Below are 20,397 nucleotides of genomic sequence, written 5' to 3' on the forward strand. Positions count from 1 at the left end.
TGACAGATCTGGGCAGAGAAATGGCAAATAGAGTTTAATCCATGCAAGAGCAAGGTGTAAAGGGAGTGCATACAGTTAATGGGAGGGCTTTGAAAAGCACTGATGGTCTTTGAAAACTGTGCAGGATGTGATTCATTTTTTACATAACCAAGGATGTAGGACTGGCAGTCATGGGATTGTAGGATGGAAGGATAGTTTCATTGAGCAAGACAGTGGAGCCTGGTGCAGAGGGAAAGAGAAGTGGAGCAATAGTCAAGCTCTGGAGGAAGCTGCATTTGAGGGAACAAAATGGTGCAGGAGAGGGAAAGCATAAAAAGAGTTTTGAATTGATTGCTTTTCTGAAATATCTGTCTTGCTTTGTTTTTTTTGTCACATGGTGTGGAAGCAGAGCCCATCCCAATATGCCCACATAAGTATAGGCAGCTCAGTCCCTCTCAGAAATGTATCTCTCAAGGAAACTTTACATAGAATATAGCACATTCATGCACAGTACGGTCCCTTCAGCCCACAATGTTGTGCTGACCTATTCCAGAACAATCCAGTTTTTCCCTACCTCACATCCATAACCCCCTTCTTTCTTATATCCATGTCCATATTGTACCAGAGTTCTTTCTCTGTTAGATATCTTGCACAAACTTGCCACAACGTGAGTGGATTATTGCTTGTACTATGAAAGGTTACCTGGAACAACAAGGGACTTAACACACAAGGAGTGGCCTGAGTTGTAGGGTGACAGGTGCTGCATGCCATACTTGGTTCCATCATGTATACGGCCTCTTAGCTTCAGTGGCCCAGTTTACTGAGTTAGACCTTAAATGAACCCATGAGAAGGTTAAGCTTGAGCTCACAGGTGGGCAGCACAGTGATGTCGCTGGAAGGGCCACTGCTTTGTTGCCCCAGAGACTCGGATTCAGTCCTGACCTCTGCTGCTGTGTGAATAGGGTTTGCATTTTCTTCCTGTCACTACTGGGCTTCCTCTGAGTACTTCAGTTTCCTCTCACATTCCAAAGGCCACAGATTAGTTTGTTAATTGGCACTAGCATGCAAGTGAAGGGTAGTAGCTAGGGAATGTTGACCAGAATATGGGAGAATAAAAATTGAATTTGTATAGAATTGGTGAATATGGGTGCCGATGTCCAGTGTGAACTCAATGAGCTGAAGAGTCCATTTCTGTATTATATGGATCTATGATTCTACGACACCATAAGAAGTCATTGGTAACTACCTTGCAGCATTCATACCAAGGGATACCTGCCCTAAGCAGAAATTGATCACCTGACATGTTCAGTATAGCAGTCTTCCACAATCAACTGCTACTGATTTCACTGCATTCAAAGCGTTGACTGGAAGTTCCAAGTATGCTCTTGGTGTGGGACCTTGGCATGTGAATGCCAAAGATGAGTGATGCAAGAGCATCCAATCATTTCCCCTCATCTCCCCACACAGCACAGAAACCATGAGTGGGTCCTGGAAGAATTTTCAGGCAATTAAATTATCCCTGACAGCATTAGGTTCCATCACTGAATACTGACTTTTTCTATCCCATGAGTGCACCTTTCTCTATGTCACCATGGTGCAGGTGGAAGATCACAGCCTGGGGCTGAACTCTACAGGTAATAATGTTCGACATGAGCTAGCAGACGGCAATAAGGAACCAACCCTCTCTAGAAAAACTGCAGAATGCCCTGAAAGGTGTATCGGTACTCATCGACTGATGGATCGGCCATATCTTAAAATGGATCTAAGTCAGAAATGTGTGTGTGGAGTTCTGAAGTTTTAAAGCAAACTTTTTAATCAAATCTATTTTTCGTCGTAGATTTGACGATAACAACTTAAAGCTTCCTGAATTTGTTGATCAACCTTGGCGAATCTTTCCACATTTTGGTCCATGCTTACCTTTTTTAATAGCGTCCCATGATCTGTCAGCTGGGCGTGGCCACCTTGATTCCTGTGCTCGTGCATAAAACTTTGGTTGGTGCATGCACGATGGGTTCACATATTAAAGTTCGATTGGTGCATGCACGAGAGTTAGGCACTCTGACAATATTGAAGTCGTGCCCTTAACTCTCACACATGTAAACCCAGCCGAACTCCAACATGTAAACCCACTGCGCACATGCACCAACCAAAACCTCGCATGGATGGACATAGGCCACAAGTTGGAGAATACTTGTAATTACATTTTGAGGATCCAAGACAACTCCTCCAAACTTGCGCAGAGTTATGTTTAGGAATAAAACCATCAATCCAGCTCACTGTATTGAAGCACTGACCTAAACAAAAGTTTTTATTGCCAACCATGAACTTGCAGGGAGGAGCCTTTGCTATTTGTACAGAACACCAGTTCTAAAGGAACATCAGTGCAATTTATTATTTCCAAACATATGAGAGCTTGAATTCCTCACAAATGCTCTGCAATTACACTCCAAGGCTGGTCTGACAGCATCTCCCAAACCCACAACCTCCACCCCAAGAAGTACAAGCACAGGAACGTCATCAACTGCAAGGCAAGTCCTGTCCTGAGCACACTTCCTCCTGTCTTGGAATTACATTGCCATGCTTTCGCTGTTGTTCCTTAATATCATGGTATGGAGTACCTACCCTAGAAAGACTGAAGCATCTCAAGAAGATGGCTCACCATCATCTTTTGCAAAGGCAATTCAGAACCGACCATGAATACTCCCTTGGCCAGAAAATAGAGACAACTTTCTGCAGTCATGTTTGAAATTGGTTCTCCATCTCTGCCCCAAATGATAATGCTCATTGTACTTGAAGATGGATGGAGTCAACAACGTAATTCAGGAAGCAAATTCTGGACAGTTGAGGAAGACCTTTCTGTGGCAGACAGCAAGAAGACCACTTTGACATTACTGAAGTTGGATCTGAGTCTTTTCTCGAGAACTTCGAGTTCATTTGTTTGGAGCATACTCAAGCTCAACAGAAATATCAGGAGTACCCTGTCTCTCACTGCAATGAAAGCAAGTCATTCTTGACCTTCAGGATCTACTCAAGAAGAATTTCTTTAATGCATTGGTATAGAGAAGGAAAACAAATGCATGGTTTATTCAATACTGTTTGCCTGACATCTGAATAAAAATTACAAGCACAATATGAAAATACAAAAGTATATATATCTCACCCAGAGTACAGAGACCCATGCCCTGCAGGTAACTGTGGCAACGATCCTTGTGCTCCTCGAGAGAGCTGCGTTGTTTATAACTCCTCCCACAGAAGCTACACTTGTATGGTTTGTCAACTGCAAAGGAGAAAATGCAAATTGTGAGACATCTCACAGGAATACACAGCAAACGTATGTGAGCTGGGAGCCATTCTAGCAATGTTTTTAACTCTTGGTCACTTACCGAAGAAAATCATTCTGAATAAATAGCGTCAGCAGGATAACAACTGGATAGGCTCCCTTGTGCACCAATAAAAACAGTGTGGGGACAAAAATTTAGATGTACCATTCAAATTTGACTGTTTGCTTGCCTCTGATGTTGAAGAATCAAGGATGTACCATGGGGATCCTGTAACTATGCTGAGCTTGGCATCTATAATCCGGCGCAGGTTGCAATGGGAAAGGCAAGTATGATGATACATGTCCCAATCAGGAAGCAATGGTGACGGTATCATGATGTGCTGCTCAAGTCTCTCTCAGTTGCAGAAAATGGAGAGTAAATAAATGCAGTTGGCAAAGGTGAAGATATAGACCATTTCCAAGCTGTAAGTCTTCCACTCCCCACACTTCAGCTGCTTTTCCTTCTCTTGAAGAATTAATTTCCTTGAGCTGGCTCAGTAGGTTAACCTATAACTCAACTTCGTCGTTATACTTTACCTCTCTTTCCCTGGTATTACCTAAATGTTATCAGGCACTGTGTTGTAACATTCCATTCAGGCCCAAGATCCACAACTGCAGTGAGTGCAAGTTTGGGGTTTTTATTGCCCTTTTTACAAAAAGTCTGGCCTTGAAATTGAACCTTGATGGAAGCAACCTTGTATACTTTACCCTCCCAAAGGCTTTCATCCCCTGCTCCACCATTGTGGAGCAAGAGGATGATTAGAAAGATCTCAGATCACAGTGGGAGTGAAGATCAATCTTCCTTTAGTGCATTTAAGGACTCTTACTTGTGCACTTTATTGATTTTCTTTTGTTTTCTCTGTATTGCACAGTCAGTTCATTTACATTTGTTAACTGTTTACAGTTCTTGGTTTGTTTGCATGCTTACGCTGTGTACGGTTTATTTTTTTGCACTACAAGTAGTGGTAAATCTGCCTCGCCAGAAAGAAAAAGAATCTCAGGGTTGTACTTGATGTCATTTATGTACTTTAACAATAAATCTGAAATCTGAAAATCTGACACTCAGCAGGTCAAACAGTATATAAGCAAAGATAAAGGGCTCAAACCCGAAACGTTGGTTATTTATCTTTATATTTGCTATATAACTTGACTTGCTGAGTTTCTCCAGCATTTTTTTTAAATTGTAGCTTTCTAATCATGATTAGCACTTGAAATTTTGACTAAATCCCTCTTGATTGCATTCAAAAACACGGTGCTAAGCAAAATAATTTTTAGCCTCACTTTTTGATTTTACATGGCATACTTTGTGGATATTGTTTATCTATAACATCAGATCATCATCCAAAGTAAGTTTGAAATGCCGCCTTGCCTCTTTAAAGTTCCATGTTACTGAGGCCTTGTGTTTTCACAGTCCCTGGTGAATTCAAATGAAAGCCAGGGCATCAGTATTTTGATGAAACTAAGTAAATGCTCTGGATCACACTACCTAGGAAATCAGTTTTCAGATCTATCTTATCTTAAAAGACCCATTTTGTCAGGAAGTTATAGAAGCAGAGAGAAGGGCTATCAGATCAAACCATCCTTGGGTCAAATCCTGATATCAGCTCATGCTCTGACTAAATTTACATGTTCAAAGTGAATGTTGCCCAGCTTGCACGCTTCAGTGTTTTAGAGCCCTGTGGTTTTAAACGGTCTGCATGTGCTCATACTCACTTAATAGGGTTGACTTAAAACAAAAAGCTTTTTATTCTTCTGCATCAGCAGTATCAGAATGAAAGAGTCTGGCTTGAACATAATCCAGCCCAACGAAGAGACTGGAGACTGCCTGGAGGGTACACAAGCACATAATGCCCTCTCTGCACTGTCTTATATTTCAACAGATGTTGGCTGATTTCTTTCAGAATTTTTGTTTTTTCTTCCTCATCTGTGGCAACGAAGGAGGTACACCAGCATAACACTATAGCCAATTACATTGATTAAAAGTTCTAGCCACCATTAAGCCAATGTTTTAACTTCTTTTTGTAAGATCTAGGTAGCGCAAGACCAATCCCAACCATTCTTCAGATGGTAACAAAGTGCCCACTTATATCTTCAGTCCTTTTAGAGAAGGTGCTTTCATGAATAGAAAATTCCAGGATTAAGACAAGGGAATGTCCATATATTTCCAAGCCAGGTTACAGCCTACAACTAGTGCCTACTATTCTTTCTTTCCAATTATATGAATGCTAATGAAGCAGCTTTCCTCATCCTGAATGGTGCTGATCTTCTTTGGTGTTGTTAGAGCTGGATTCATCCAAGCAAATGCAGAGTATCCCAGCTCCCCCATCCAAACTCGATGGAAGCCACATGGCATATGTTATATGTCTATGTTGATTTTAAAAAATGCAAGTTCTCAGGCTTGTGTCAGATGAGCCAAGCTATGTCTTGACCAACACTTTTTTTTTAATAAGTCAATTTTGCTGGGCCATCAGGGGGCGCTGAAATGCTGGGTAAAGTGAACAGTGCTGAATGCCCACGGCAGGTTTCCAAAGGTGATTGTCAGGTTGGGCATCAGATTCTGTTTATTTTCAGGGTGGCTGTGATTGGGTTGGATCTCTGCATCGCAAACCTGACAAGTGCTTTATTAAATTAAGGAGTGAAACACAATGGTGTGATTATAGTAAAAACACAGAAATACTGGAGGAACTCAGCAGGTCTCACAGTGTCCATGGGAGGTAAGATATCTGACGTTTTGACACTAAGTCCTTCTTCAAGGTACAGTTAGAGTAAAAAGCAGGCAGTCACCTGAATTAAAAGGCTAGTGAGAAGGGAAGAAAGAGCAGTGGGAGGAGCAGAGGTGATAACACTGGACAACAAAGATTTTTCTTCCTGAACACTTTTGGGTGTATTTTATGGATTTTGGGCTGTTGATCACTAAAATCACCTTAAAAATTTCCTATCACGTACCAATTTTTAGATATATCCTATTTTTATGATTTCCTGTCATATTTTAAGTCTTCTAGTAAATGACGGACAAAAAAAGCTGTTTTGGTCAGTTCAAGCATGTCTGGACTCAGTGCAGCTGCTATGCAAATGTTGTCTTAGGTATGGGCATGCTTGGAAGGCATTTAAAGATGTTGTTGAGAATTTTCTTGGCAACTACAGAGCACCAAACTACATCCAGCTGATTGACAACATGCTTCAAGCATACAAAACCATGAAGTGTAAAATGCCACTGAAAATTTATTTTCTGCATTTGTTCTTGAACTTCTTCCCTGCTGATCTTGGTGCAGACAGTGAAGAACACGGTGAAAGATTTCACCAGGACATTGTGACCATGAAAAAGTAGCATCGAGGTAACTGGAATCCATCAATGCTGGCCGCCTATTGTTGCACACTGACACAAGAGGCATCAGATGCTGAGTACAAACGAAAATCAGTAGCAAATCATTTTTAGGTCAGTTGAACTAATGAAATGTGTCAGCGTCATTATTTGATTAAACAGGCTAAATTCAATAAAAGTTCATTTAATGTTTCTCCAACTTTCTACCTGATACTGAAAATCTGAAATATCTTTGTTTTCAACTTGAAGTTTTCTATCATAATCCCCAATTCTCTTTCAGGAAGCAATACCTTTGGGAAAAAAAATGTTGCCCAATGATTGGACATAGAGTAGATAGGAGGGCAGGAGAGGATAGGCAAGAATTGATCAGGGGAGGGGGTGGCACTGTGAATACAGAACTGGAGGAAAGGAGACAAGGGGAAAAGGAAAGAGAGAAAGGCAGAACTAGAGTAAAGGAGAAATATGGATGGGGGGGAGTTGCTAATCAAAATTGGAGAAGTCACTGATAATACCATCCAGTTGGAAGGTGTCCAGACAGAATATGAAGTATGCTGCTTCCAATTTGCAGGTGGTCTCAGTCTGGCAGTGCATGAGACAGACATGTTGGCAAGGGAATGGGATGGGGAATTGAAATGGGTTTGGAGAGTCAAAAAAAATGAGATCTCACCACAGGATTCTCAGCCTTTAAAATGGGTGTGTGAATTGATGTGCAGGAAAGCTGGTACTGATGCTATAAGCAGCAAATAACCAACGACTTTCTCATTTTACCCTTCCCCTGCAAAAACAAGCTCTCCTAAAACGACAACATGCTTACTGCTAAGTGAAGAGAATTTTCACAATCCACAAGTAACGGAATATATCTGATCTGGCCACAAACTCACTACTTTGCCTTGCTTTGATCTTCTCAACATATGTGAAAAGCAAATGACTTTAAATTAAACATAGGACATGCCAGGGCTCTGAAGATAAATTTAAATGCGATTGCTTTTAGATAGCTTAGTAGACAAATAAGAATGTCAGTGCAGTTGTACATTGTCCAATGTATATGACAATAAGCTTACTATTATTACAAATACAAATGTATCCTTAATATGATTACTGATTATTGCTGGGATCTTGCAGGACATCCCCTCGCTTCCACCCATACATAACAGCCCTTGGGAGATGCAAAACTGGTACTGATTGACCCAGGTTTTAAGTTTACGCAAATGGTTGCAGTCCCACTTGGCTGCCTTAATAAAAAAAATGATAGGAAGTTCTAAAATAGCAGTGTCTAATTCAGTGCAGCTTTAAAAATGGAAAGCTGGTGTGGACTGCTTGCAGCTTGTCTGCTCTCAGGGCAGGAACTTTACAAGACTGTCTGTAAGAAACTCCATCAACAGCAGGGTGATGAAAAGAACCACTGGCTTTTCGAATGATAACCTTAAACGTGACAGTTTGTTGGGAATGCTGCCTTAGAGCGCAGTCCAGCTGCATTCCTTCAGGGGACAAAGGGAATCATCACATCTCAACACATCACCCCATTCCCACTTCACCTTCTATGGATGCCATTTATGGACAGACGTACAAATCCTATAACCTGACCCTATAGCATACTATGAATCAGCTTTTAAATCGTATCTTTACTGATACAGAAGAATTTCCAGACAGCGAGCAGTTTTCAAGAGATGATTGGTTCAGCTTCAGTTGTAACTCCTTATATAGTGAAGCAATCTGTAGGGTCTGCAGGTGGGAAGATGAAGGTGACAGTGAGGCATGGACTGGTAAGGGGACAAAACCACTTGTCTTTGACATTCAATGTCATTGGTGAATAACTCACCATCTATATCTCAGGATGGATGTCTCCTTGGATCAGAAATCTAACTGGACTAACCACATAAATACTGTAACCAGTATTGTGAAGTCTATGATGAGAACCTTACCTTCAGACTCTCTAGAGTTTTTCTATCATCTACAAGGCATCTAACAGTATTGTGATGTAGTGATCTGCATCCATTGCTTATTTCCAACTCAAAAAACATTCCATTTCCCTGCCTCAAGAGATTGCCATGCTCTCTCACGAATGTCCTTGATCTTGCTTCCCAGTCTCCTGGTCTCCAAAATCCTCAGTTCCCTGTATATCTCTTAACACAGCTACAAAAGACTTAAGTACAAATTCACTTTCCTTCCCTGCTTTATCAATTCTCCCTTCCTCTGTCAACATCCTTGACTCCCACCCACATGCTTGACATTCCTTCTGCACCCTCACTTTCCTCCCATTATCTCACCTCCTTCGCTGTCTGTAACAACAGTCTCAATTTAATCCTGCTCCAGCAATTTCACCTTCCTCCCTGCACCCTACACATATCCCACTAACACCTTCATCTTCCTCTCTGCTGCCAGCACTTTCCCTGTCTCAATATCTCTACTCTGCATGTCTCCAACCCCCTGTTCCCCCACTGCCTCCAACATGCTCACCTTCCTGCCTTCTTCCACCAATAATCTCAACTCTTGACAACAATAAGCAAATCACTTTAGGTTTTCCCACCCTCATCTTTATATTCCAAAGTTCCAACTTCCTTCTCTAGGTCTCCTTGATCCATAACATCACTGCTTCTTACATCCTTCTCAACATGTCCTTGCTCATTCTCCAAAGTACCCATCTTGAACCAAGCATTTTGGGTGCAAATTCAGGCAGGGTGACCACTGCTAAATGTGCCTTCCTTAATTCAAATAGTGACATATGGGGGAATTTTTTAATGTATTTCAGGTATTGGGTGAGAATGTAGGGGAGTGAAGTGGGCTGGAGATAAGGTGTGGTGGGTGGGGTGGGCATGAAGCAAGGTAGGGTGCAACTGTTAGAAAAGTGTAAATGGGGTGTGTTGCAGTTGGGGTTACGTAGGGTGGGATTGTGGTGGGTGAGGTTGGAGGTGGGCCTGCGGTTTAATAGGGCTGAACAGGGTGAAGGGAGGGTAAAGGTGGGGTGAGGTAGGGTTTGGAAGATGAGGTGAGGAATGGGTTAGTTTGGGGATGTGGTTGTGGTTGAACCTAAAGGATTATTGATCTGTGTTGAAAGAGTGGTTGTTAGAACCTCTTTATCTCAGCAACTCCAACTGGTTCTGAATCTAGATGATGCAATGTCCTAATGCAGATATGACTGTGCAGGTCTGCAGACAACAGATGTTGTACTTAATGGCAGCAAAGAGCTCACAGCCTATGTAGGGCTGCCAAAGTTCCTGCTTTAACACCAAGGAGACATGCAGCTTCACTCTACAAACCTCCCACGTTTGACACTAGTCAAATCCACCGATAGCCTCCTTGCAGACATCAGTGCAATACTCTTCAAAACATTTGTCTCCAAACTTTTAAAATAAAACTTTTAAAAGTGGAACACCTACCTGCCTCATTCAAGTGTAATTTTCAATGAGGAGCAGTGAAGCATTGGTGGCTACAGATCAAAAGATGCCTGCAGACTAAACAGCAGATTAATTTCAACTGTTATAATGTCACTACTGTGGCAGTCAGCGTAATAAGATCTTAAGATATAGCAGCAGAAGTAGGCCCAGCAGGCCATCGAGCATGCTCCGCCATTCTAATCATGTGCTGATCCATCCTCCCACTCAGCCCCACTCCTCAGCTTTCTTCTGTAACCCCTTGATGCCCTGACTAATCAAATACCTGTCAATCACTGCCTTAAGATACACTCCACGACCTCACTTCTACAACTGCAGACTCACAACCCTCTGACAAAATAAATTTTTCCACATTTCTGTTTTAAATTGATGCCCTTTTATCCTGAAGTTATGCCCTCTTGTCCTAGACTCCTCTCCCATGGGAAACATCCTTGCCACAGCTACTCTATTCAGGTCTTTCAGCACTCGAAATGCCTCTATGAGGTCCCTCCTCATCCTTCTATAGTCCAACAAATACAGTCCAAGAGCCGGTAATGAGTGGAGGCATTAAGGGCAAGGTTAGGATAGAGCGTGGCAAAGCACCAGCTGGGCATTTCTGAATTTGATTAAGATAGGTAAAATCTAAAACTGAAATGTGTCCCAGAGAGAAACAGTAAATGTGTTGTGCACCTTTATTGTATTTTCTTGCTGCTTTTTCGAAAATATGTAATGTATTCGTTATAATCATAAATGGAGTATGTAATACAGCGTATCACTGGCTCCTGAGCCAAGCCCATTTCTTGAAGATGGAAACCTTTCCCAGAAGAAAACATCTACGCATTCTATTCTTGCCACCCGGTAACAGCAGCTGAAGGGCAGGTCAGGAAACTTGATGTTATGCAGGGATCAAAAAGGAGGAAAATATTGTTACTTAAGTAGCGTAGGATGAGATAATTGTATGGTTTCTTTTTGATTTTCAGCTATATTGTGAATCTCCCACACTTTACAGTATGTGCTTGTATAATGTAGGTGACAATGTGAAACTTTCCAATGTGCACTTGAAGTGATAGAATCAATAACAGCACGGCTATAAATTGCTGAACTGAGAGGTTGTCAGCAACAGGGACAGGAAATTATGAAACCTGCTTTGTCTCTAATACTCTCCATGTTCCCTCCCTTCCCCTTTCCTTTGTCATCTTTCCCCTAGTTCTCTACCCCTTTCTCTCTCCATTACCAGAACTATCCCTCTCCCCCCTCCCCCTGTTTGCTGGGGTGCCCTCTCTCCATTATCCACCTATTACCTCCTGCTTGTGAGACCATGTTCCTCCCCCTATCTCTCCCCCCATCTACCATTTTGTTTGGGCACCTGCCCACATTTTAATGAAGGGTTCAAGCCCGAAATGTTGGTCATGTATCTTTATCTCTGCTATATAAAGTACACACCTGACCAGCTGAATTTCTCTAGCATTTTACTTTTACATCTCTAATACTTGACAGGGTATGAGGGCAAAGAGTTGGAAAAGTTATCACTGGATCAGAAAAGATCACAGTGACTTAGAGGATATATTAAATTGAGCAGTATTGATACAATAGATCACAAGGCTGAGTAGTTTGACGTGTCAGTATGTCAAAGAATCAGAAACAAGAATATGAAATTACAAGAAGGTCCAAAGGGAGATAATGAGGAACGATTTCGACAAAAGGAACAGCCAAACTCCCACACACGTCTAACGTTAACCTTCACTTTGACCAGTAAAGTTAAATTGGCGAAGGTCAGTAATGCATTGCCAGGTCCATCACAGGCTCTGACCTCCCATCCATTGCAGACATCTATGTGAGTCATTGCCTCAGAAGGCAGCCAACATCATGAAGGGACCCCCATCACCCCCATCACATTGGTCTCAACCTCTTCTCACTGCTACCTTTGGTTAGAAGGTACAGAAGCCTAGGTTCAAGAACAGTGACTTTACAATAGTCGTCAAACTTCTGAACTTCCCCTTGGTATACTAATCATGGACTCTCTGCACTATTGCAAGTCACTTTTTTGCACGACAATTACTGTGAACATTTATTATCTATCTTATGTATTTATTGCCTTTTTATTTAATTCATTTAGTTTACTACATATTGTAGTTTTTCTTTATAAGTACTGTTTTACTACATATGTACAATGTGAATGACAATATTATCATTATCAATAAATGCTGCCCATGCTGGAGGCACCCAGATCCAAAAAATGGATATGTGAGACCTTTTTCCTTCAAGCATTTATCTAGCTTCTGGGGCTTTTAAAACAGGTTTTATGCAGTGAAGCTTCAATGCGTACTGTTCACCGTCCTTGCCTTGATGAGCAGACCCTCTCTCAGAAATACTGCCTCAAGGACCTTTCCTCCTTAACCATTCCACTTCAGTAGCAACCGGTTGTCTCCTGTCTTACATTAACCACAAGCACACAACTTGTGGTCAAATATCTTCCCCCTCAATTATCGCTTCTCCTCCAGTTCATGCCCCTATGCCCACTCAAGAATGCAGCGCTGAAAACGATACTGTGCAGTCTCTTGCAAATGTACTCAGCTCAGTACTCCCACTTCAAACAACTTTCAGTTGGTGTGATAACATTCTTTCCATTAATAGTTATGTAAAACTATTTAATTGGTTTGAAAGCAACATGATATCAAAGAAATGCAACAGATGAGTGAATTCCTTATGATTTTACTCTATCTGCAACATTCCTGTAATGTTCCCATAACCAAGTTGGTTTTATAATTCTTCTGTATCCATGATATGGCTATATGGCTATTATCTATGCAGAATAAGACAGAAATATGATGGATATGGGAATTGTGGTGATTTGGCGATCCTGTAGAATGTAAAAGGGGGTTATATATCAAAGAAACATGGCTCGATATAGGAATATCCTAGCAATTTTATACGCCAAAGGCCTGATGGCTCACAGAAATTTGCCTATGGCCGTTAAAAATGCCCTGATTCCAGCTATTTTGATAACTTGTGTATAGTTCTTCAAGTACAGATCCAAGTACATTTTAAATGTAATGAGGGTTTTAGACAATAAGGCCGTAGATATCGGATATCGAGCTGATCTATTCTCCCACTCACACCCACTCCCCTGCCTTCTCCCCATAAACTTTGATACCCTGATTATTCAGATATCTATCAATCTCTGCCTTAAATACACAGATAACCTGGCCTCCATAGCCGCTCGTGACAGCAAATTCCAGTGGTTCACTCCTCTCTGGCTAAGGAAGTTCCTCCACATCTGTTTTAAATGGGTGCCCTTCAATCCTGAAGTTATGTCCTCTTGTCCTTGTCCCCTACTATGGAAAACAACTTTGTCACAACTACAACTACTTTGTCCAGGCTTTTCAACATTCAAAATGCTTCTATGAGGTCCGCCCACATTCTTCTGAACTCCAAGGAGTACAGTCCAAGAGGTGTCAAACATTCATCATATACTAATCCCTAAATTCCAGGTATCATTCTTGTAATTCTTCTCTGAACCTTCTCCATATGAAAGCATAGCCTTTCGTAAATGCCTCACCTCACTTGGTGTACGAGGTACAGTTTTCTTGCACTCCAATAATTAGTAATTCTGCTTCGCCAGCAGAAAAAGAATCTCAGGGTTGTACATTATGTCATGTATGTACTCTAACAATAAATTTGAAATCTGAAACCAGTGCTTTATAAAGCCTCAACATCATATCCTCTTCTACCATGTCTGCTGGTTTTTAGCCTCTCTGCCAAGGAGAAAAGATCCCTCATAATGATCTTATCTGTACTCCTCAATTCATTCCATTTTCTACACTCCCAGCCCACTAATTAGACTCTCAGAACCCAGTGGCATCACTAGGGTTGGTGTCACCCGGTGCGGTTACTCATGGTGTTAACCACCCACCCCCCCCCCAACCATGGTCGAGTGTACTGAGTGTAGAAGAAACAGATGTGTGTTCCTTGTATGTCCAGGGTAGCACTGGCAGCGCTGAGTGGTGGAGGGTGGGGGAGGACTCTGACCGAAGCGCATTAGAAGGTTTAAAAAGTAAATTAGCAGAGAGTTTTAGCCTTGTAGGTATATTAATGCATGTAAGATGGGCTTCAGAAAAATGTTTTTGTTGTTATAACTAACTACAGGGATATTTTGATAAAAAATAATAAATTTCTGCTGGAACACTGCACAAAGATTTTATAGACAGTCATTTTGGTGTCACCCGGTGCGGTCCGCACCCTCCTAGTGACATCAGTGTCAGAACCTGACAAGCATCGGTTTATTGCCTTATTTAATGTACCTTGTCATTCGTAATTTAAGCAGTTTGTGGAAACATGTTTACCCTGAACTCCTTAAATCCTGATCTTAAGTGCCTCCCCTTGTTCCAACTGTGAATCATCTTCATGTAGTGGCTCTCAGCTGCTGTCAAGGTACATATCAGCCCAGCAGCTTTCCAATCCTATGGCAATCCACACACCAGAGTGATTCTGCGGGTCAGTAAAGCTTTGCACCTTGGCTCACACTGTTGCAGCTACTATGGAGAATGAATTATTATAAATGGCACTAATAGTCACAAACATTTAAACTACATTTTAAAAATGCATCGAAGTCCAAAGCATGTGAAAATACTAAGAAACAAATGAACATGTGCAAATCAATAATAAAGCAACTTATTTTGTACTTTGCTGGAAAAAGCACCTGCATTTTTAAAATTTACATGAAAACTATCAGTTTCTACCGATTTGTCCATCCCATCCCAATATTTTCCAATTATTATTTCTAAATATATTGGCAGCAAAATATTAGTTCACTCAAGTATTGCTCATGTGCGCCCTCCACCCCCCCCCCCCCCCCACCACTACAAAAATCACATTTTTCTTTTTGCCACATGGGACCAAGACTGGGTGAAGGATGGGTGAACACTACAGTCAGAAACAGGGCCTTTAGCCTATTAAGTTCCTGCCTAAGTATTTATTGCACCTAGTCCCATAGACCTTTCCCAGAACCATAGCCCTCCACCCCCTCTCATCCATACACCTATCCAAATTTCTCTTAAATGCTGAAATCTACACCCACCACTTCCACTGGCCACTCGTTCCACACTCTCTCCACAATCTGTGTGAAGTTCCCGCTTATGTCAAATCTCCCCCTCTCTCCATTCCAGGGAATGAAGTCCTTGCTGCAGCTATGCACCTTCTTCTTCTTAATCAGGGCCTTAATATCAAGGTTCCCTATACCTGTAGTGTTACCTTTAGTTCGGACAAGGACATACAACCTCTGTACTCACAAAATTTCCTTTGAAGGCTCTCCACTTACCAAGCATACGTCTGCCAGAAACCAATCTGTCCCAATCCACACCAAGGACGAAACCTATCCTTTTCCATGATTATCTTAAAACTAATGGTATTATGGTAATTGGTGCTGTGGGGGATGGGGTTGAGAACATGCTGATAGATGTGGGATAACAATCCTGTTAGGGTCTGGCACCTGAGTAAGTGACCAGAGGGGACAGACCAAAGTTCTGTAAACAATATCAAAGGTGAGCTGTGAGGAGTGATTAGGTCAATCATCTGGTGTAGAGGGGATTAGAGCGTCGAAAGGCCAACATGGCCTGTTTCCACTCCGTAAATGGTTATATAGTTATATGGTTAATATGGAAATAGAAAGGGTGTGGTGCACAACCAGTTGGGAGCTGCAGTTTTAGGGACAGAGTTGATGGAAACAAAAAAGTATTATCATCAACTATACCAAATCCAGCTCCACAGGATGTCTCATGAGTCACTTCCAAGACAATTTGGTCAAATTTCTTTTGAAGTTTCATTGAAAAGCTTATAAATCAAAATGAGGATCCAGGATAAATCTTAAATATTTCTTCTTCCATTGAAAACTGTAGCTTGGAGCATCCACCAAGTTCACTGCAGCTATTCAGCAAGGTTTCTTCAAACTACACTATCCAGATGTATATCAGAATGGACACCCATTATCCAAATCATATCTGGATTAAGGTAATAAGGTGGAACTCCTTTTCTAGCAACTCTAGGGTGGTTTCTTCACTAAATAAACTGATTTGCTTCAAGACAACAGCTCATCATCCTCATGGCCAACTATGAATGGGCAATAAATGCTGGCCTTGTCAGTGATGTCCACGACAAGCAAATGAATGTGGTGACAAAATGGATAACTGCTTGGTACAAAGTAACAAATATTTTTTAAAAGTGCTTTGAAGAGTTGAACCAAGCCACATAACCTAAGAAATAGTGTTGGAACCACTACTGTTTCAAATTTAATGCCAATTGACAACACTTATGAACAATATCAAACTAGACAAAAAGGTTGTTTAAAATGACAGAACAAGTTGCCAAAGGTGTGCAAAATACAAAAATACAAGTGAAGAAATAAAGTATTACAGATCAAGACAAATTGACAAATCCTTCTGGACCACCTCTGAAGATGAAACAAGCAAAAATGGAAAGTTTTCGTATATTTACCACTGAACATGGTCATGGTCAATGTAGGGAGGCAAAGAGCAAAGCAACAAAACGTTTGTTTAAGCGGGATAGTGAAGGAAAAGCCAAAATTGTTGGTGCGTGACAATCCAGTTCTGGTCACCAGTGCAAAGGCGGAGAAAAGGAATCATATGTAAAGGTGCAGAGATTCCTAATATTACATCGGCTGAGCTAGAGAATGGAGAAGCTTAGATTTCTCATTCAAGAGAGCATCCCTGAGAGGTTCCCAGGAAGCAGACAGAAACATTAGAGAAAATGCAAATTGGAAAATAACTGCAAATTAAATTGCTAAACCAAGACAAGTACTCCTAATTTCAAACAAATGAAATAAATGTCAAATGTGAGGAGATATAATCAGATTTCCAGAATGTGCAATTGTGCAGGTTTTCAAGAATAATCATAATGTGGAATGTAAAAGCCCTGAAATTGGTGAACTGAGTGTTTTTATTGAGAATGAAAAGTGTCCTCTGAGAAAACCCGTAAGGCTGAATGATGAACAACTGAATGAACTGCTCATACAAACCCTCCGAGACTCTACTATTTATTTAACAATATTTATTTACTCATATATGTAGATAAGTACTGCATATGTATTGTTTGACTGTATGTCTGGTTGTGTGATTGCATATTTTGGCACTGAGGACCAATTGGATGATAATAAACTTGAACTTGGTATTTTTCACTGGTAATTATTAATTTCAAAGAGGTAGTACCTTTAAACTGCTCTTGGCAAGGTCATCTTTGAAAAATGAGTGGTGCTTGCACCAGCCATCAACCACACATGACTGGATCATTCCAGCAAAGCACAACTTTGTGCCAATAACAGAAATGATAAACTATACAGTTTGAAGTTTTGACCTCACAGCTTTTGTCATCCTTTCGAAGATCCCTACTTTGCTGTGGATAAATAATTTATATTAGCATGCTGGGGCCAGTTATTGATGTCATCACAAAAGTTATTGAAACTTACTGGCTATTACACTTTACCTTTCTCCTTTTAACTATAATTTTATTGACATGAAATTGTTCGATTCTGCTTCCGGCCTATTTCCTCAATCAAAGCTTGCATGCAAATCATGACCTTTACTCATACTTCTTGGAAGCTGATCTGAAACAATATGAAGATTTTTGATGACACTAAGTAATTGAATGTACAGATTGACTTACTGGAATGTGTGCGCAGGTGACCTGACAATGCATCTCTGCGTCGACACGCATAATTACAAAGGTGACATTTGAAGGGTTTTTCACCAGTATGAAGTTTTATGTGGCGCAGGAGATTTCCTTTCTGAGTAAAGGATGCTCCGCACTGATTACAGTGAAATGGACGCTCACCTGGAAAAACAAAATGTAAAATTATTATTCATGATTTAATAAGTTCTCCCGTTTTACATACAAACTCATAGAGTGCTTTGGGGAGATTATTGCAGAAAGCAATGAAAGCATTAGTATCTATTATTATTAACATCTTACTTACAAAATAAAAGCTGTGGTTTGCTGAGTGGAAGCAACTGAGTGCTCTTCCCTAATCTATAGCCTCAATGGCAAGTGAAAGCTTGAGCTACCAACTTATTTAGGCTTCAAAGATAGGAATGGGCATTTGTAAAATGAATTTTTATGTTTCAGGGCATCAAGCTTAACTTCAATGGACAGAAGCTATGGATAAGGATAGGAGTAGACAAAATGGGAAAGTGATTTCTTCAGGAAGGGCCAATAATGATGGGATTAGGACAAGAACCTGGGAGGGTGCATCGGGAACAGATGTTCTTAGGGAAATTCTCAACAGAAAACCGCTCTGTAAATGGTTATATGGTTAATTGTGGCACAATGTTCTGGGGCCTCTGTTCCATGTGAGTTTTACAAATGACTTGGACGAAGAAGTAGAGGTGGGTCAGTAAGTTTGCAGATGACACGAAGGTTGAAGACATCATGGATAGTGTAACAGGATGCAGAGTCAGACAAAGAAGTGGCAATCTGGATAACTATGAAGGTTGAACTTGAAGGCCAACTACATTAATAACAATATTCTTAACAGTGAGGCGGAACATAGGGACCTTGGGGTCAAATCTATAGACCCCTCAAGTTTGCTACACAAGTTGGTGGGGTGTTTAAGAAGGAATATGGTGTGCAGGTCTTCATTAGATAGGGGATTGAGCTCAAACCCCATGAGGTAATGCTGCTGCTCTACAAAACTCTGGTTAGACCACACTTGGAGAATTGTATCATTACAGGAAGGATGATTTATCAGGATGTTTCCTGGATTGGAGAACATGTCTTCAGAAGCAACATTGACAGAACTAGGGTTTTTCTCTTTAGAGCACTGAAGGATGAGAGGTGACAATGGAGATGTGTAAGAATATGAGAGGGATAGATCGGGCGGGCAGCCAGCACCTTTTTCCTGGGTTTACAATAGCCAATACCAGAGAACATCTGTGAATTGATTGGTGAGTGGAGGAAAGTTAGGGATAATGTCAGAGGTGACTTTTTACACAGAGAGTGGTGAGTGCCAGGTGTAGTGATAATGGAGGCTGGTACAATAGGAATATTCAAAAGATTCATGGATGTAAGAAAAATAGAGGGTGATGGGTGTCAGGTAGGGAAGGATTAGATTGTTGTGTAGGTTTATATAAGTTGACTCAACATCATGGGCTGAAAGGCCCGTATTCTGATGTAATGTTCTACATTCTAAGTGGTAAGTAGCCTTGAACCTTGCTCTTATTTATTCTCGATGTGAAGGGGTGTCTCATCAGACTCATGAGAATCCAATGACAGCAACATTCTCATGGGCTCTGCCTTTTTCAAGCTTTAATGAACATAAATTAAAGGCCCGATTGAGGCAAATATCTCACTCTTTCTTCAGTGCTCATATAAACCTTATCTTGCCAGCAGTGAAACTGTGTTAAACTAAATTTTAGTAAAAGTACCCTAAAAAATATTTTCTTAGCAGTCTTGTTCATTACTTTTTAAAAAATCTCATATCACAGCCAGATGGCAGAATTCTGATTATTTGAGGTTATCAGTTAAATTCACAACAACTGTGGCCACTAATTATACTCAGTCGCAAGGGGAAATTTAAGGATCTTTCATTCATGTTGTAGCAGGTGATCTGGAGTGAAGAAATGTAGAATGGGGGTGGTGATGAACAACAGATTAAAATAAAAATAAATCCTGGAAAATTATACATTCTAAACATTTGGCCTTCCCTGACTAACTTCCTAAAGTGTTGTGACTAAGTAAACAAAGACATGCAATAATTCCAATTGCACATTAACTAATCCAAGAAGGGAAAGTTGCCATTTCTTGCACATTTAGTAGTACTGGTTGTAGAATTGTGCCTTGATGTCAATGCGGACCTAAAGTTAAGGGAGTTAATGCTGACCTAATCAGCGCTTTTGGGGGTTTTTTTCTTCTTTTTTTCTTTTATTATTTTATTATTATTTGGAGTTTCTTGCTTTCTATCTTTGGAGATGTTATGTTTTGAAAATTGGCTGTGGAGCTGAGATGACCCAGAATGGAGAGGAGAGATGAGTATTTTCTAAATGGTAATGCATGGTTTGAATTATGTAATGTTTAATATGAATGGGCTCAATAACCCAATTAAAAGGAAGAGAGTTTTAGCTCATATTAAGAAGTTGAAAGTAGATCTTGCTTTTTTGCAGGAAACTGATCTAACTGAGAAAGATCATCAAAAGTTAAAGAGAGAATGGATTGGCCAAGTTGTAGCTTCGTTTTTTAAATTCTAAACCATGAGGAATGGCTATTTTAATTAATAAAATCTTGCCATTTAAATTACAATCAACAGTTATTGATCCTGTTGGTAGATTTGTTAGTAAATTATCAAATTTATTCAGAATCTTGGATTTTTATGAATGTGTCTGCTCCTAATTTAGATAATAAAA

At 40.6% G+C, this 20,397-nt stretch overlaps 1 protein-coding gene across 10 annotated transcripts in view; it reads right to left on the reverse strand.

Annotated features, from left to right (window-relative positions):
• LOC138747703 (zinc finger protein Aiolos-like) overlaps positions 1-20,397 on the reverse strand; it is a 139,308-nt gene that overhangs the window by 33,697 nt on the left and 85,214 nt on the right. For all 10 annotated transcript variants that reach the window (XM_069907189.1, XM_069907194.1, XM_069907191.1 and 7 more), the window contains 2 exons: positions 17,666-17,833; positions 3,140-3,256 (listed from right to left, as the gene is read on the reverse strand). In XM_069907189.1, the coding sequence (XP_069763290.1) occupies positions 3,140-3,256; positions 17,666-17,833 (285 nt within the window). The remainder of the gene's footprint in view (positions 1-3,139; positions 3,257-17,665; positions 17,834-20,397) is intronic.

The sequence above is a fragment of the Narcine bancroftii genome, chromosome 12 (assembly GCF_036971445.1).
Source record: "Narcine bancroftii isolate sNarBan1 chromosome 12, sNarBan1.hap1, whole genome shotgun sequence".
NCBI lineage: Eukaryota > Metazoa > Chordata > Chondrichthyes > Torpediniformes > Narcinidae > Narcine > Narcine bancroftii.